This window comes from Sus scrofa, chromosome 17, assembly GCF_054392235.1.
Source record: "Sus scrofa isolate SSC_HxYL_T2T_F1_AM1 chromosome 17, Sscrofa_HxYL_maternal_Yorkshire_Landrace_v2.0, whole genome shotgun sequence".
NCBI lineage: Eukaryota > Metazoa > Chordata > Mammalia > Artiodactyla > Suidae > Sus > Sus scrofa.
In genome coordinates this window covers 56,291,541-56,305,876 of record NC_139399.1, presented here as the reverse complement: position 1 = coordinate 56,305,876, position 14,336 = coordinate 56,291,541, and the positions used below count along the sequence as shown (strand labels likewise).

At 49.3% G+C, this 14,336-nt stretch overlaps 1 protein-coding gene across 17 annotated transcripts in view; it reads left to right on the top strand.

Annotated features, from left to right (window-relative positions):
* ELMO2 (engulfment and cell motility 2) overlaps positions 1-14,336 on the top strand; it is a 40,968-nt gene that overhangs the window by 4,395 nt on the left and 22,237 nt on the right. For 9 of the 17 annotated variants that reach the window (XR_014832461.1, XR_014832460.1, XR_014832463.1 and 6 more), the window contains 5 exons: positions 8,477-8,606; positions 8,912-8,952; positions 9,422-9,494; positions 9,872-9,922; positions 13,854-14,035. Coding sequence is in view for 13 of the 17 variants with exons in the window: in XM_021078300.2 (XP_020933959.1) it covers positions 8,529-8,606; positions 8,912-8,952; positions 9,422-9,494; positions 9,872-9,922; positions 13,854-14,035 (425 nt within the window). In the remaining 4 variants the exon portion in view is untranslated. Of the gene's footprint in view, positions 1-1,959; positions 2,098-8,473; positions 8,607-8,911; positions 8,953-9,421; positions 9,495-9,871; positions 9,923-13,853; positions 14,036-14,336 lie in introns of all 17 variants that reach the window. The other 8 variants (XR_014832462.1, XM_021078301.2, XM_085004076.1 and 5 more) reach the window with 2 other exon arrangements.

The window sequence follows — 14,336 nt, the reverse complement described above, 5'->3', positions numbered from 1 at the left end:
GCAGTCAGGTTTCCTGTGCTGCAGGGGGAGGGCTGACCCAGAAGAGGGGGGTTACGCCTTCTTTTGTGCCTGACTGGTGGTGTAGCCTGGCCAGCTTCCCTGGACCTCCTTTCGCTTATTATAAAACAAGAGGCTTGGCCTGACTTTCCAGCAAGAACAGTGCTGTGTTGTTGTGGTTGGTATTGAAGGCGTCGGGTCACCAGCCTGGGATTTCAGTCCTAACGCAGGGCCTCTCAGCTCAGCACGCTCCCTCCCTCCCTCCCCGCTGCAACCATGGCAGCCCCATGAAGGCAGACAGTTTCTTCTCATTCATCTGTATTTACTACTTCAGTTTCTGTTTCATTTCCAAAAACTGAGGCAAGCGGTCTGGAAACACTGAGCCCTCTACATCCCTCTCGATGACTATGGTCAGGGACCTGCAGAGCTCTAGGCAATGGCTAGTCCTCCGTCATTAAGAGTTTTTATTCTCTTTTAAAGGCAGTCAGGCCGGTGCGCCTGGCACTGTGCCGCCAGCGCAGGAGACCCGGGAGTAGCTGCAGACTTGCTGGGTCCCTGCCCTCAGCTAACAGCTCCCAGCCCCGGCCACTTGTTAGAATCACCAGACAGGCTTGCGGCGCCCTGGAGTGGGCATCGACAAGGCACCACCAGAGCTGCGAACCACCGGTCTAGACTCTGCTTCTCAGACTGTAATGTGCATGTGAAGCACCTGGGGATCTTGTTAGAAGGCAGGTTCTGATTCGGCGGGTCTGGGCTGGAGTGAGCGTTGCTGCGTTACTGCAGGCGCCCAGACAGTGTCGATGGTGCTGGAGTGCAGACCACACTTTGAACATCAAGAGAAAGAAACCTGTCAGTGGGGTTGGGACAGGAGCGCGGATGAGGGCGCAGTTCGTTTTGCCTGAGGTAAGAATTAGGAAGGCCACACAGGGGAGTGACTGAAGGAGCTGGGCCTTGAAGCACGAGTAGGTCTTCGTCAGCCGGACAAAGTGGAGGGAATGATGGCAGAAACCAGAAGAGAGCGAGTTTGGGGGAAGCAGGTGGTCTGCTGTGACAGGCGAGCGTAATGTCTAAGGGTCATCTGGAGGCTCCTCGGGACTGGAAGAAGCTGGGTGCTCTCCTGAGGGGTCTAGGCTCATTCTGGAAGGATAGGAACACTGCAGGAGGTTTTTAAGCAGAAGAGCAGACCTGGGCAATCCTCAGGGTAGGTGTTAAAGAAGCCTGACCCTGTTCCACACCCTTCTTCACCACACTTGTGGCTTTAAGTAGAAGTTCCCAGGCTAGGGGTCAAATCGGAGCTGCAGCTGCCGGCCTGCCCCACAACCACAGGAACACTGGTCTGAGCCACATCTGTGACCCATGCTACAGTTTGCGGCAAGGCAGGATCCTTAACCCACTGAGCAAGGCCAGGGATTGAAGCCGCATCCTCTTAGAGACACCATCTGGTCCTTAACCTGAGCCACAACGGGAACTCCCTGGGTGGCTTTTAACTACATATTTGGGTGTGTCTTGTGTCCGGCAAGTTTCATCAGAAAGGAGAAACCTCAGCTGCCGTTGGTGTGATGGTTCTGCTCAGTGTTTCCAGCAGTCGATGTCAGAACCTGAATCTGCAGACCCGTCTCCCTCTTTATACCTCAGAGTCTCACCCTCTTTCAGGGTCTGAACCAAGGGAGGTTGTGTCACGTCTCACTTGGCTGGACTTCAGAGGAAGAAGCCTCTGTGGAGATTGTGTTCTCGATTAGAAAGAGGGTGTCACCTCTGATCGCCTTCCTGGTGTGCTACTTCCTGCTGTAGGAAACAAGCCAAACTTACCCAAGCCTCTCCCTCTGAATCAAAAGCCAAAGAACATGTGTTGATCCTTATCCTTAAAGGAACGGGGGCAGGCGGGGAGCTGGAAACCTTCTGGCCTTCGATCTGAATTCCTTACTAATGGGAAGGGATCATCTTTCACTTCCTTTCTGCCAGGCTCAGAATCCAGCTCCCTGGACCAGTCCCTGCAGGAGCTGGTGACTGATGAACCTCCTTGGGGCCTTTTGTAACTCCGCCGACTTTGTAAGCACCTTCCAGAATCCACTGAGAGAAAGTTCATTGGAGACCCCGAAGGTCCTGTTTTTCTCTTGTTTCTGGTCTTTGCCTTTGAAAACCCAGACTTTTCTCTCATGCCTTAGAGTAGAATTATCCTCCCCAGATCAGTGTGTGCCTCTCTCTTGTTTGTGACATTTAGAGTTTTCCAGACCATCTTTGTGTCTGTACCACTTGAAGGAGGAGGGAGGAGGGTTCAAGACTTTTTTGCCTTCTGGGCCTGGACATGAAACTCAGGCTGTTTGCTGTTGAACTCGATAGAGCTGCTGAGCAGGAGAGCAAGGGGCTATTTATAACCCTGAGGATTTCGCAATGTTATTGAATTGCTTCGACCTAATTTCCACTTCCTTTCTAAAATGAAAATGAAAAGAGTAAGCAAACAAGAGCTGAAAAGGTTCCCCACAAGGAGACCCTGTATCCTGGGACTGTTACCTGGAGACTCTTATTCTTCATTCTCCTCTATGTCCTGAGGTTTCTTGAGGGAGAAGAACGGAGGGATGTTTTCCCCTTGCTTTTAATGAGAGTCAGGGTGCTAAATCTGACTTTCCAGTGAGACACGTCCTAACCTTAGATGTGAAAACAAAACTTTTTTTTTTGTTGTCTTTTTGCCCTTTCTAGGGCCACTCCCGAGGCATATGGAGGTTCCCAGGCTAGGGGTCAAATTGGAGCTGCAGCTGCCGGCCTGCACCTCAGCCACAGCAACACAGAATCCGAGCTGCGTCTGCAATCTACACCACAGCTCATGGCAACGCCGGATCCTTAACCCACTGAGCAAGGCCAGAGATCGAACCCGCAACGGAACTCCAAAAACAAAACTTTAAACAATGGAAATTCTGTGGTGGGTCATGGTGGAAACACCGTCAATCGGAGCACTTCACGCCTGAGCCCCATGAAACCCTGGAGAGCCAGCTCTGGTTTGTGTGAGCTGAGGAAGTCAGAGCTGTTGGATTTGAGCAGAACAGGTGCTTATGGAGCCGTAACCGAGCGCCAGGTTTTGTGCCAGGGGATGAAACTGCAGGGTTGGACCTGCCCCAGAGGAGGAGAGGGTGGAGGGGAGAGCTGTGTGGATATATAACTGTGATGGGACAGGGCAGGAAGGAGCCTTCTCAGAGCTGTGAACAGAATGTCACAGGAACACTGAGGCCCATCGTCTTTCACCTTGCTAGGGAACTGTGGGGAAAGCTGAGACTGGTACACAGAGGATGTGACATCTGAGCAGGGCTTTGAAGTTTGTATACGAGCTCTTCTGACAGTCAAAGGAAGGAAGAGAATGTGCAAAGGTATAGGAGAGGAGGAAGAACATGACCTGCCTCATAGAAATAGCAATAGAAACAGCCCAGGAAGGTCTGGCTAGACTGTGAAGGACTGGGCATCACGCAAAGGAGTAGGGGTCACCTTTAGACAGTGGGCTTCTCCATCCGTCACAGTGGTGAGCTCTTGTCGTTGGTCTCTGAGCCTCGGTGTGTTTCAGCTCCAGGTCCAACAAACCCAGATCCTCCATGAAGCACGTGCTGTGGGTACAGGGCCACCTGCTATCACGTGGCTTTCAAACAGCCAGACTGCCTGAGCTCAGATTCGGGCTGTGCCACTTACTGTAGCTGCGTGACACTGAGCATGGTACTTAATTTTTCTGTGCCTCCATTTTCTTGTCTGTAAAACGGGGTAGTGTACTGGGTTCCGTGTGGCTTAAATGAGCTAGTATGTGTCAAGCCCTTAGAGCAGGGCCTTGGCACTGTGTAATTGTCAGCTGAAGTCATCATCCTTGTCAAAGGAGCTATTGTGTAGAAGGCAGAGAACTGACTTTGAAGTCCTGGGACCCTGTCTTGAGACCCAGGTCTGATGTGATTTCTTTCTTTTTGTGTGGGGGAGGGGAGGAAAAGAGGCACGTGGGAGACACGTTTTTCAATCCATCTGAACTTCAGTTGCCTCTGTAAAATGGAGGTGACTTTCAGGGTTCGTGTGGGCATTAACAAAAATAATGCTATAGACACGAGTTATCCAGTATAAAGAGGCTGTCTACACATCACTGCCACATACAAGATGACACCTTTAAAGTCACCACCTAACTGAACTGTTTTGAACAAACCAGACTGATCTAAGTGGGTTTCGCTCATTATTATTTCAGCCGGTGTTAATTAAGGGCCTGCTCAATGCCATCGTATGCCTATTATGCTTCTTTCTAGTCAGCCCGCCATTCAGACATCCTTCTTCAAAGCTGGGGGTCAGCCTTTGTCTAAGGCCCTTTGTTGCAATGAATAGGAATGCAGGCTAGGTTAAATTAAAGGAGTTTTATTGGCAGAATCCAGGGAAATGTCAGGTACCCCAGGTGTAGAAAGTCTGGCCATAGAATCTGGACAGTCTTCAGGCAGTCTTTTTCCATCTCTTTCTGAGACTTTGCGGTTTCTAGTTTCTGAATTCTTCGTGCCGAACAGCTTCCTCTGCGAGGCTCTTGGTTTTTGTTCCTCCATGTCTTTGGCTCCTCGTGGCACGTGCTTTGGAGCTGACCATGACCTTTCTGCTCTAGGGGCCGTTGTCATCCATCTGCCTTACTCTGTCTTTCAGCTCAGGAAAAAGAATTGGATTAGTCCAACTAAGGTTGGTCTCATCAGCTGTGGCCTAGGTGGAGAGAGTGCTGCTCTGTACACATAGGTTGTCTGGGTATTTGGGGAAAGGGCAAAGTCTCTGAACGGGGGTTTATGGTATCTGGAATAGTCCTGGCGGTTGCAAATCCCCACGCTTTAGAATGGTTGTGGAGTTCCCTTGTGGGTTAAGGATCTGGTGTTGTCACTGCAGTGGCTTGTGTCACCACTATGGATGGTGGGCATTCGATCCCTGGCCCAGGAACTTCCATATGCCACAGGCATGGCCACCAAACAAACAATAAAATAGATAGGAATTTTTGGAACAGACAAGAATCACTCAGGGCTGACTTTAATAAAGAAAGAGCAAATTAGGAATTCCCGTCGTGGCTCAGTGATTAACGAATCCAACTAAGAACCATGAGGTCGTGAGTTCGATCCCTGGCCTTGCTCAGTGGGTTAAGGATCCGGCGTTGCCTTGAGCTGTGGTGCAGGTTGCAGACACAGCTCGGATCCTGCGTTGCTGTGGCTCTGGTGTAGGCCAGCGGCTACAGCTCCAATTCGACCCCTAGCCTGGGAACCTCCATATGCCGCAGAAGTGGCCCAAGAAAGGGCAAAAAGACAAAAAAAAAAAAAAAAAGCAAAATGCCATATGGGGTCAAAGTAAAGTATAACCATAAAATAACAAGCTTTAGCTTTGTTTATCTCCAAAGACAGTATCCAGAAAAGGGTTCCAAAAAATATGATTTGTTTCTTAGTAGCACCATTGAAATAAGGGTGTAGCTTCTTTTGGAGAGGACTTTGAAATGGACAATGCTTGTTCAGATTTTTAAGTTCTACTTTAGAATCTTAGGCGTTTTACACACGCTTTTGTTCAATACTCTCCCCTCACAGGAGAAGAAAACTTAGACTTGGGTGAAAAGGACATGTATACATCTCCTGGGCGTTCAGTGATGGAGCTGTGACTAGGTCCTGAGCCCTCCAGCTCTGAGTCCAGAAGCTTTCCTCAACAGGGAAAGTCATCCCAGCCCAGCGCTCTTCCTATTGTGCCTCTGCACCTTTTTTTTTTTTTTTTTTTTTTTTGGTCTTTTGAGGGCCTCACCCACGGCATGTGGAGGTTCCCAGGCTCGGGGTCGAATCAGAGCTGTAGCGGCCGGCCTACATGCACCACAGCCACAGCAACACGGGATCTGAGCTGCATCTGCAACCTACACCACAGTTCACAGCAACACCAGATCCTTAACCCACTGAGCGAGGCCAGGGATCAAACCCGTGTCCTCATGGATACTAGTCGGGTTTGTTAACAACTGAGCCATGACAGGAACTCCTGGGCCTCCTTACTTTAAAAAGAAGAAACTCAAGAGTTCCTTGGTGGCTCAGTAGGTTAAGGGTCTGGGCTTGTCACTATAGTGGCTCGGATTACTGCTGTGGTACAGGTTTGATCCCCGACCCGGTGACTTCTGCACTTTTGGAGCAGCCAAAAAAAGAAGAAACTAAGTAGCAAATGGTCTTAAAGGCCAAACTGTTCACTTCCACATCTATGAAGTACAAAAGCAGGCAAAGCAAACCTATGGTGATGGAAGTCAGAGAAGTTGCCTCTTGGAGGGCTGGAGGGTGGGGGTTAACAGGAAGGAGGTAGGAGGGAATTTTAGGGGGTGTGAAAATGTTCAGTGTCTTGTAGGTGATGGTTTCAGGAGGAGGTTTATATGTGTGTGTATTTCTATTATATATATTTTTATATATACACACGCATAAGCTCTGTGCATTTTATTATATGTAAATTATATTTCAATTTAAAAAATGATCTCACAATCGTACAGTCATACCTCCTAATTATGACAGACTTGGATAAGGATTCCTGCCCTAGGCATCCGGAGATTCATGGTACCACCCCTGCTTTGCTGTGTCACCAGAGCAGAGCATCTCAACAAGACTGCTTCTGATGGGCCCATTTCTTTCTCTTTTTTTGGCTTTTTTTTTTTTTCCTTTTTATGGCCGCACCTGCTGCACATGAAAGTTCCCGGGCTAGGGACTGAACCAGAGCTACAGCTGGGGCCTATACCACAGCCACAGCAACACTGGATCCAAGCCGCACCTGTGACCTACGCTGCAGCTTGGGGCAACACGGGAATCCTTAACCCACTGAGCGAGGCCAGAGATCAAACCCGCTGAGCCATCTTTTCAGAGGTTTGTTATGTGTTTAGGCACATAAAAATTACCTGTGGAAAATTCAGCCTGGAGCAGCAGCAGCTGTGGAAGTTCTCAGGGCCATGAGGCCAGCCCACTTCATCTTCAGGCTTGATTTCGTTGCAATGAGCAGACATTCAGGCTAGCTCAGCGGCGGGGGGCAGAAGGGCACTGACCCACAGTCAGTTCCCCGTTCTGTCCCCTTTACTCTTATTAGCTGGGTGAACTTGGGCAACGTAACCACACTGAGCTTCAGTCTTGTTGTCTTCAGGTGGAGTTTATAATCCTGTTCTGCCTGCTTCATAAGGCTGCTGGGAGGCCCCAGCAGAATGAGTGGTAGCATGTTGAGAACCCTCTCCTCTACGCAGCCATGTTCTGGAAGGGCTGGTATTTTGGGCAGTTGACTTCTGAAGCAGCCCACTCTGATCAGGAAATGGTTGTGAGTGCCTCCCTTTTTCCGAGGCCTGAGGAATTATAGGGGAAGGACCCACCTCACCTCTTTGACAGAGAGGTTTGTACTTACAAGGCTGTGAGAACTGACATCTGTGTTTGGGCTGAAAAATTGATGGCATCCATGCATACCAGCATAGCGACAACGATGCTGCATGTTCCAGGAGGGGCCAGCAGTCTCCATTGGTGAAGCGTGAATTGTGGGCGAGTGGTTAAACCTGGAGGATGCAGGAGAAAGGTCTTTTTCACTAAGAAAGCGGCCTCTCCTGAACCTGCAGGCATGGAGTGTAAACACACATTGAAATAAGAAATCAGTGGAGTGACTTCGCCTCATCAGACCTCGGAGAGAGAATGCTTTCGCTGCGGCTTGGAACACCACTCAGCTCGTAGAGTTGCCTAGGATACTGGTCACATGGGCCCATCTTCCAGACTTGTTCAAAATGGTTTATTTTCCTCTTTTGGAGAGCAGTGGGGGAGGGGTCAGAGGTACTTCCAAAGCCTTGTCCTCCTCTGGTGGGGCCTTTGTGGGGGTTGCCTCACCTCCCTACACTTGACCTCTCAGAGGCCCTTGCCCTTGGCAGTTGGGATTAAAATAGCATTTCCTGTCCCGCTTCTGTTCTCCATTTTCTGAACTCTGTGCCATCCCACACAGAGGGGGCTCTGCATTGTGTCCCTTGGTGGAGCAGGAGTGGCAGCAATAAGCAGGGAGAAGAAAACAAGAGAGCATGTGGCTGGGCCCTGCTGACTCTGGGATCTTTCCAGGATGACTGAGGGAGCAGAGCAGGCTGGCTCCTTCAGCTACCTGCTCAGCCAGGAGAAGGCCGGGTCTATTCTTCGCTGTCTCTGGGCGTGTGCTTCCTCCTCTCAAGGTCCCAGGACAGGACTTTGCAGTAAATGTGCTCCTCGACCACGGAGTCCTCCTGGCCCTTAAGCTGAAGTGTCACGTTGGCAGATCTTGCTGCTGGCTTATGTGCAGTTGATAGATAGGTTTGTCCCATTTCTACTTGCTGATTTAATCTAAAGAGACAACAAGCCCAAGGAAAGGTTGTGGTATGATCTAGAAACATTCGAACTAAGTAGTGCCATATGTTTCTTTGGACACTCTTTATCTTCCGTTTTTCCAAAATATACGAAAGTGAAAAATGAAGACTTTTTCCTTTTTCTGACTCTTTCTCCCCCAGCAGCTGTGTGTGTATGTGTGCGCGTGTGTCAGAGAAGTAAAGCCCAGTGGGAACGATGCCGCCACCTTCAGACATCGTCAAAGTGGCCATCGAGTGGCCAGGTGCTAATGCTCAGCTCCTCGAAATCGACCAGGTAAGCTGTGGAAGTGAGAAGCAGCGAGGCAAGGAGAGGAGTCTGGGGATTGCATGACAGAAGCTGTCTTTAGGGGGTGGTCAGGAGTAAGAACCAGCAATAGGAAAGCCGAGCCCTGTCCTGCCCAGTGGAAGGTTGGTCACCATGGCCTGGGAGAGGCTTCCTCTTTGAGAAAAGCTCTCAGAGAAGAAATCGGTGCTCAGGCCCCTGGTTGACCCCCCCTGCCTGGCAGACCCTCTTGTCAGGACCTTGGCACTCAAAGGATGTAGTTGCTGGTGAAGAATCTCTCTCTCTTCCTCTTTCAGAAACGGCCCCTGGCGTCCATCATCAAGGAAGTTTGTGATGGGTAAGTTGAAACTGCCCTCATTTTGGACAGTGACAGGCTAAAGAGAGGGGAGCCCTGCCAGACCGAGAAAGGAATTCTGCTGGAGGATCTGCGTTACTTGAGTCCCCAGTACAGGGCTTTTGTGGGTCGTTGTCTCACAAAGGAGGAATAGCAGGTGGCGATGTCCCTAAGGCCTCCTGTGAATCTTTAGTTTTTCCTTTAAGTCCTGGAAGGACCAGCCTGAGGTCCTAGTGGGATCTGAGACCCGCGCTGAATTATATGTGCTACCTTTTGTGGTGCCAATCTTGGCAGAAGACTGAGAGGGTTACTATTTAACATCTCAATCCAAAGCTTTTTTTTTTTTTTTCTCCTGTTCATCAAACCGACCACGCAATCCCTTAAGCAACTCTATTGAAAACTATTTATGTGCAGCTTCTAGACAGACCCCCAGGCATGGCCCAAGTGGCAGTACTCGTTTTCTCTCACACAGGTGGTCGCTGCCAAACCCGGAGTATTACACCCTCCGTTACGCAGACGGCCCCCAGCTCTACATCACCGAACAGGTCAGTACAGGGAGAAGCGGACCCAGTACAGACCTCGCTTTGAAGTGAACCATCTGCGGGGGCGGCCCTGTTTCTGCTCCTCACATTCGGGGAGCATCCACTGACCGGTAAAGAAAGAGCTGCTTCCTGGGCAGGGCAGAGAGTGCCGGCCCTTGTTCTCTTCTGGTGGCTGGAAGAAACGTGTCTTCTCCTTCCTCAGAGGTGCCTGAAAAGGATCTGAGAAATTCTTTGCCAAGAAACAAGCAGGAGAAGAGGGCCTGACTGAAGAGTCTCAGTTACAACTACTTTTAAAATAACAGAAAGTTCTTGTCGATTCAGCCTGCTTGAACAATTTTAATATTTTATCTTAGCCACTCCTTTTTCTCTTCACTCCCCAGACTCGCAATGACATCAAGAATGGGACAATCTTACAGCTGGCTATCTCCCCGGTAGGTATTCTGCCTTCTTTTGGAATTCCTTTATTAGACAGGCACATGTGAGCACCTACCATGGGCCAGACTCCGTTCTAGAAACTAAGACTTGGGGGTTCAAGAGTCAATCTTTGCTCTCACAGCCTAGTTGGGAGGAAACAAATAAATACAATATAAGGTCTCTCTCAAGGGCCTTAAGAGAGAGTTGCTTAGGGAGCTGTGGGAACTTAAAAAAGGAACCACTTAATTCAGCCTAGGATTCTCAGAAAGCCTTTCCAGAGAAGGGGCCCCTGAGCTCAGATGCTGAAGAAAAAGCAAGAACTAGCTGAAGAAGGAAGACAAGGAAACCTATTCCAAGGAGAGAGATGTGCTTTGTTTGGGGGAGCTGGGAGGGACGGGCGGCTGAGGGCCTGGAGCAGTCAGCCAGAAGCCAGTGGAAGGTTCCTGGGTGGCCTGTGTATGGGTTGGACTTTATCCAGAAAGGACCATGGGGACATTGAAAGATTTTAAGCAGGAACATGTATGTGTTTAGATTTATATTTTAGAAAGATCACCTTTAGTGACAGTGTGACAGATGGGCTTAAAAAAGGAAGGTTGATGGCAGGGGGAATCTTTGAGAAGCTGATGAGCAGTGTTAACAGCCCATGAATGCCATGGCACTGGAGGTGAAAGGGTGGGCAGGAAAAGTACCGGTGAAGAAGGGGGTACCCTGGCCAAGGAAGGAATGGGAGAGTCCAAGACGGCCGCCTGACTTCTGCAAGACCAGCCCTTCAGGGTCCCTAAGGAGGCACCCAGAAAGGTAGGAAGAAAGCAGGAGCCTGAACTGGCTTAGGAGCGGAGGGCAGGCAGTGTCAGGCTAGAGGACAGCGTGGTCTGCAGCGAGCAGAGAGGCGGCAAACTGAGCACAGAAAACTGTTGGTCTGGGGGTCAGCCGGTCACTGGTGATCCTCGTGAAAAGCGTTTGGGTGGGATGGCTGGGAGGCAGCCAGATTGCCGTGAGCCGAGTATGAGAGCGGTGGAAAAGTGAGGACCTTGTGTTTACCACGTCACCGGGAAGCTTCATTCAAAAGGAAGTAGACAGAGAAGGTACTAGCTCCATAAAAAGAGCTTAAACATTCATGTGTTTTAAAATCAAAGTTTGACAAAGATACAATGTAAGGTCTCCCTCCCACCCCATCCCTCGTCCCTCCCCTCGTGTAGACGGCTCCCCGCCTCCACTGAGCCTTCACAGTTGTTAACTTCTGTTGCAACTTTTTATGTGTCCTCGAAAGTATGTTACGATGGAAGAGAGGAAGGTTGACAGTGCAGGAAAGAGGGAGTGAATACCGGGTCAGGATGGGAGGAGCCCCGAGCCCAGGTGGAGGGACTTGGCCTGACTGCTCGGCCCGGAGAAGGACCGGTAATACGGGGGTAACTTAATACGTTTGTGGAAGGGCTGCTGAAGGATTAGGGACATGATGGCACCTGTTTTCTTGAGGAGAGGGCTGGTCTATCTAAGAGGAAGGGTGTGCAGAGTAATAACAGCTAGGATTTGCTGAGCACCTCCTGTATTTTGCTAAATACCTTATATATATGGTGTGGCTTAATCTTGACAAATCCTCATGAGATGAGTACTTTTTTTTTTTTAATAAGTTTTATTGGGGTGTAGTTGACTTATAAATTAGTACTCTTGGTTAACCCTAATTTTTCAGACAAGGAAACTGAGACTTAGAGAAATTAAGAAACTCTCCAGTTGCCATCAGCTCTAAGGGCGGTGGAGCTGCCTCTCACACCCAGGTCTGGCTGACCCTAGGCCAGTGTTCTCAGCAGTGTTCTTCTGCTCTCTTCTCTCCTCCTGTACTCTTCTCGTCCGGAAGACTTCATTTCTCCCCACTAAGCTCTGCTAATTTAATGTGCACTTTTATAGAGGTGCCAAAGCATTTCACAGGCCTCTCGCACAGAGCAGTTGACTTTCCCAGGAGCACATCTCTCTGGAGCAGGAAGCAGCGGCCTGGAAATACTATCCTGGGAGGAAAATTAACATTTGGAGTCTGAAGGTTCTAAGTGTGATGCAGACCAGTGCTGTTCAAATTGTGCTATCCTGTGACATTTTCTCACGGTGCCCAGTTTCTCCACCTCGGAGGTAACGGAGGATTTCTGTGTCCTCGAGAGCAATGTGCTCTTTAAGGGCCATCTTAAAGACATGAAGTGGGAGAAAGACAGGCAGCCTGACCCCTTGGCAGCAGCAGAACCTGGGCTCCAGTCACTTGCTTGGCACTGTCAAAAAAACAGAGACCCCACAAGTGATTCTGCTCTTCAGACTCTTCCATTCCAACTGAGAACATTGACACACAAAAAATAGCGAATGATGAAATGGTAAATTTTGAGTCACTGACTGTACAGTTAATAAGTTCAGCAACAGGAAAGATGAGTGAACACGAGAGGAAGGGTTGTAGTTGTAATTTGCAGGAGGCAAGCGTCCCACTAGGAAAAGTTCGTGTGCTCAGAGGAGGCTCTCTCACCAGCCATTATTTTCAAAAAGCCGTTTTGAAATCCGCTGCTTCCAGCCCCTTGATATTCTTAAAGATTCCCCAGGGCTAGGACTTTGAGGAGCAATGATATAAACTTGGAGAGAAAGTTAAAAAAAAAAAAATTGTCAGGGGAGTTCCCTTTGTGGCTCAGTGGAAACGAACCTGACCAGTATCCATGAAGACTTGGGTTCGATCCCTGGCCTCGCTCAGTGGGTAGAGGATCTGGCGTTGCTGTGGCTGTGGTGTAGGCCAGCAGCTGCGGCTCCAATTTAACCCCTAGCCTGGGAACCTCCGTATGCCACAGGTGCAGCCCTAAAAAGCCAAAATGAAATGAAGGAAGGAAGGAGAGAAAGAAAGAAAAAAAATTGTCAGGCTTACCCCATTTTCGGATGGAAAGGAACCTTAAAGGTCATCATAGTTAGTTCTCCACCCTGTGCAGGAATCCCTTCTCTAGCATCTTTGGCAGTTGGTTGTCCATATTTTCCTTGATTGCTTCTAGTGACTGAGAGCCCAGTACTTCAAGAGATACCTCTTCCACTGTCTCCTGGCTTTAGTTAATAGAAAACTCTTATGGTCACCAAAGGAGAATGGAGGTAGAGGAAGGATAAGTTAGGAGTTTAGGATGAGCGGATACAAACTACCACAGATAAACTGGAGTTCCCGTCATGGCACAACAGAAACGAATCCGACTAGGAACCAAGACGTTACAGGTTCCATCCTTGGCCTCGCTCTGTGGGTTAAGGATCCAGCGTTGTCGTGAGCTATGGTGTGGGTCACAGATGTGGCTTGGATCTGGCATGGCTGTGGCTGTGGTGTAGGCTGGTGGCTACAGCTCTGATTCGACCCCTAGCCTGGGAACCTCCATATGCCACATGTGTGGCCCTAAAAAGACAAAAAGATAAATTAAAATAAAATAGATAAACGGCAAGGTCCTACTGTAGGGCACAGGGAATTATATTCAGTATCCTGTAATAAACCATCATGGAAAAGAATATGAAAAGGAACGTAGACATGTATAACTGAATCACTTTGCTGTACAGCAGAAATTAATACAGCGTTATAAATCAACTACACTTCAAGTTAAAAAAGGAAAGAAAAGAAAAACTCTCCAATGTTGAACCAGTACCTGTTTCTTTGTGACTTGCCCTAGTTAGTGGACTGCCATCCTCCAGATCTTTCTTGCATTCCCTTGGTGGGGATGTTTTTAATCCATAGACCAGAGTGGTACAGAAAGGATGTACATAGCTACAGGTTGGTCTCGGCCTACTAGCAGTTTGCTAACTGGTCCAATAAACGTTTATTTAGCAAATCTTAAGCGGTGTGAAAAATGACTTCCGCCTTGGGCTTGGCAGTCCACAGAGAGGCCCCTGTGAGCTATTCACAGAGCAGTGACCTGCCCCAGAGAGCAGACGGCATCTGTCTTGTCCCTGGTCTCACAGTCCCGGGCTGCACGCCAGCTGATGGAGAGGACCCAGTCATCCAACATGGAGACCCGGCTGGACGCCATGAAGGAGCTGGCCAAGCTCTCTGCTGACGTGACTTTCGCCACCGAGTTCATCAACATGGATGGCATCGTTGTGCTGACGCGGCTGGTGGAAAGCGGAACCAAGCTCCTGTCCCAGTGAGTATCCCTGAGGTCCTGTTCAGGGGCTCTCAGATTCATGACACTCGAAGGACAGCCTAGTCTCCTTCTCCATCGAATCAGATGAGCAGTGTGCCGGGGCCCAGTCCACGCTGAGGGATAGAATTCACCATTGTGGTATGAAATGGTGTAGTCTAGTTGGGCTCTCACACATTAAATGTACTGTGTCAAGTGAGGAGCGAAAGTCGAGGCCAGAGGAGTCGGGAAGGGAGAGAGAGGTTGGCTCATGGCTGAAATCACTTCTGGAAAACGACTGGCCCGATAGAGGTTAGTGAGCAGA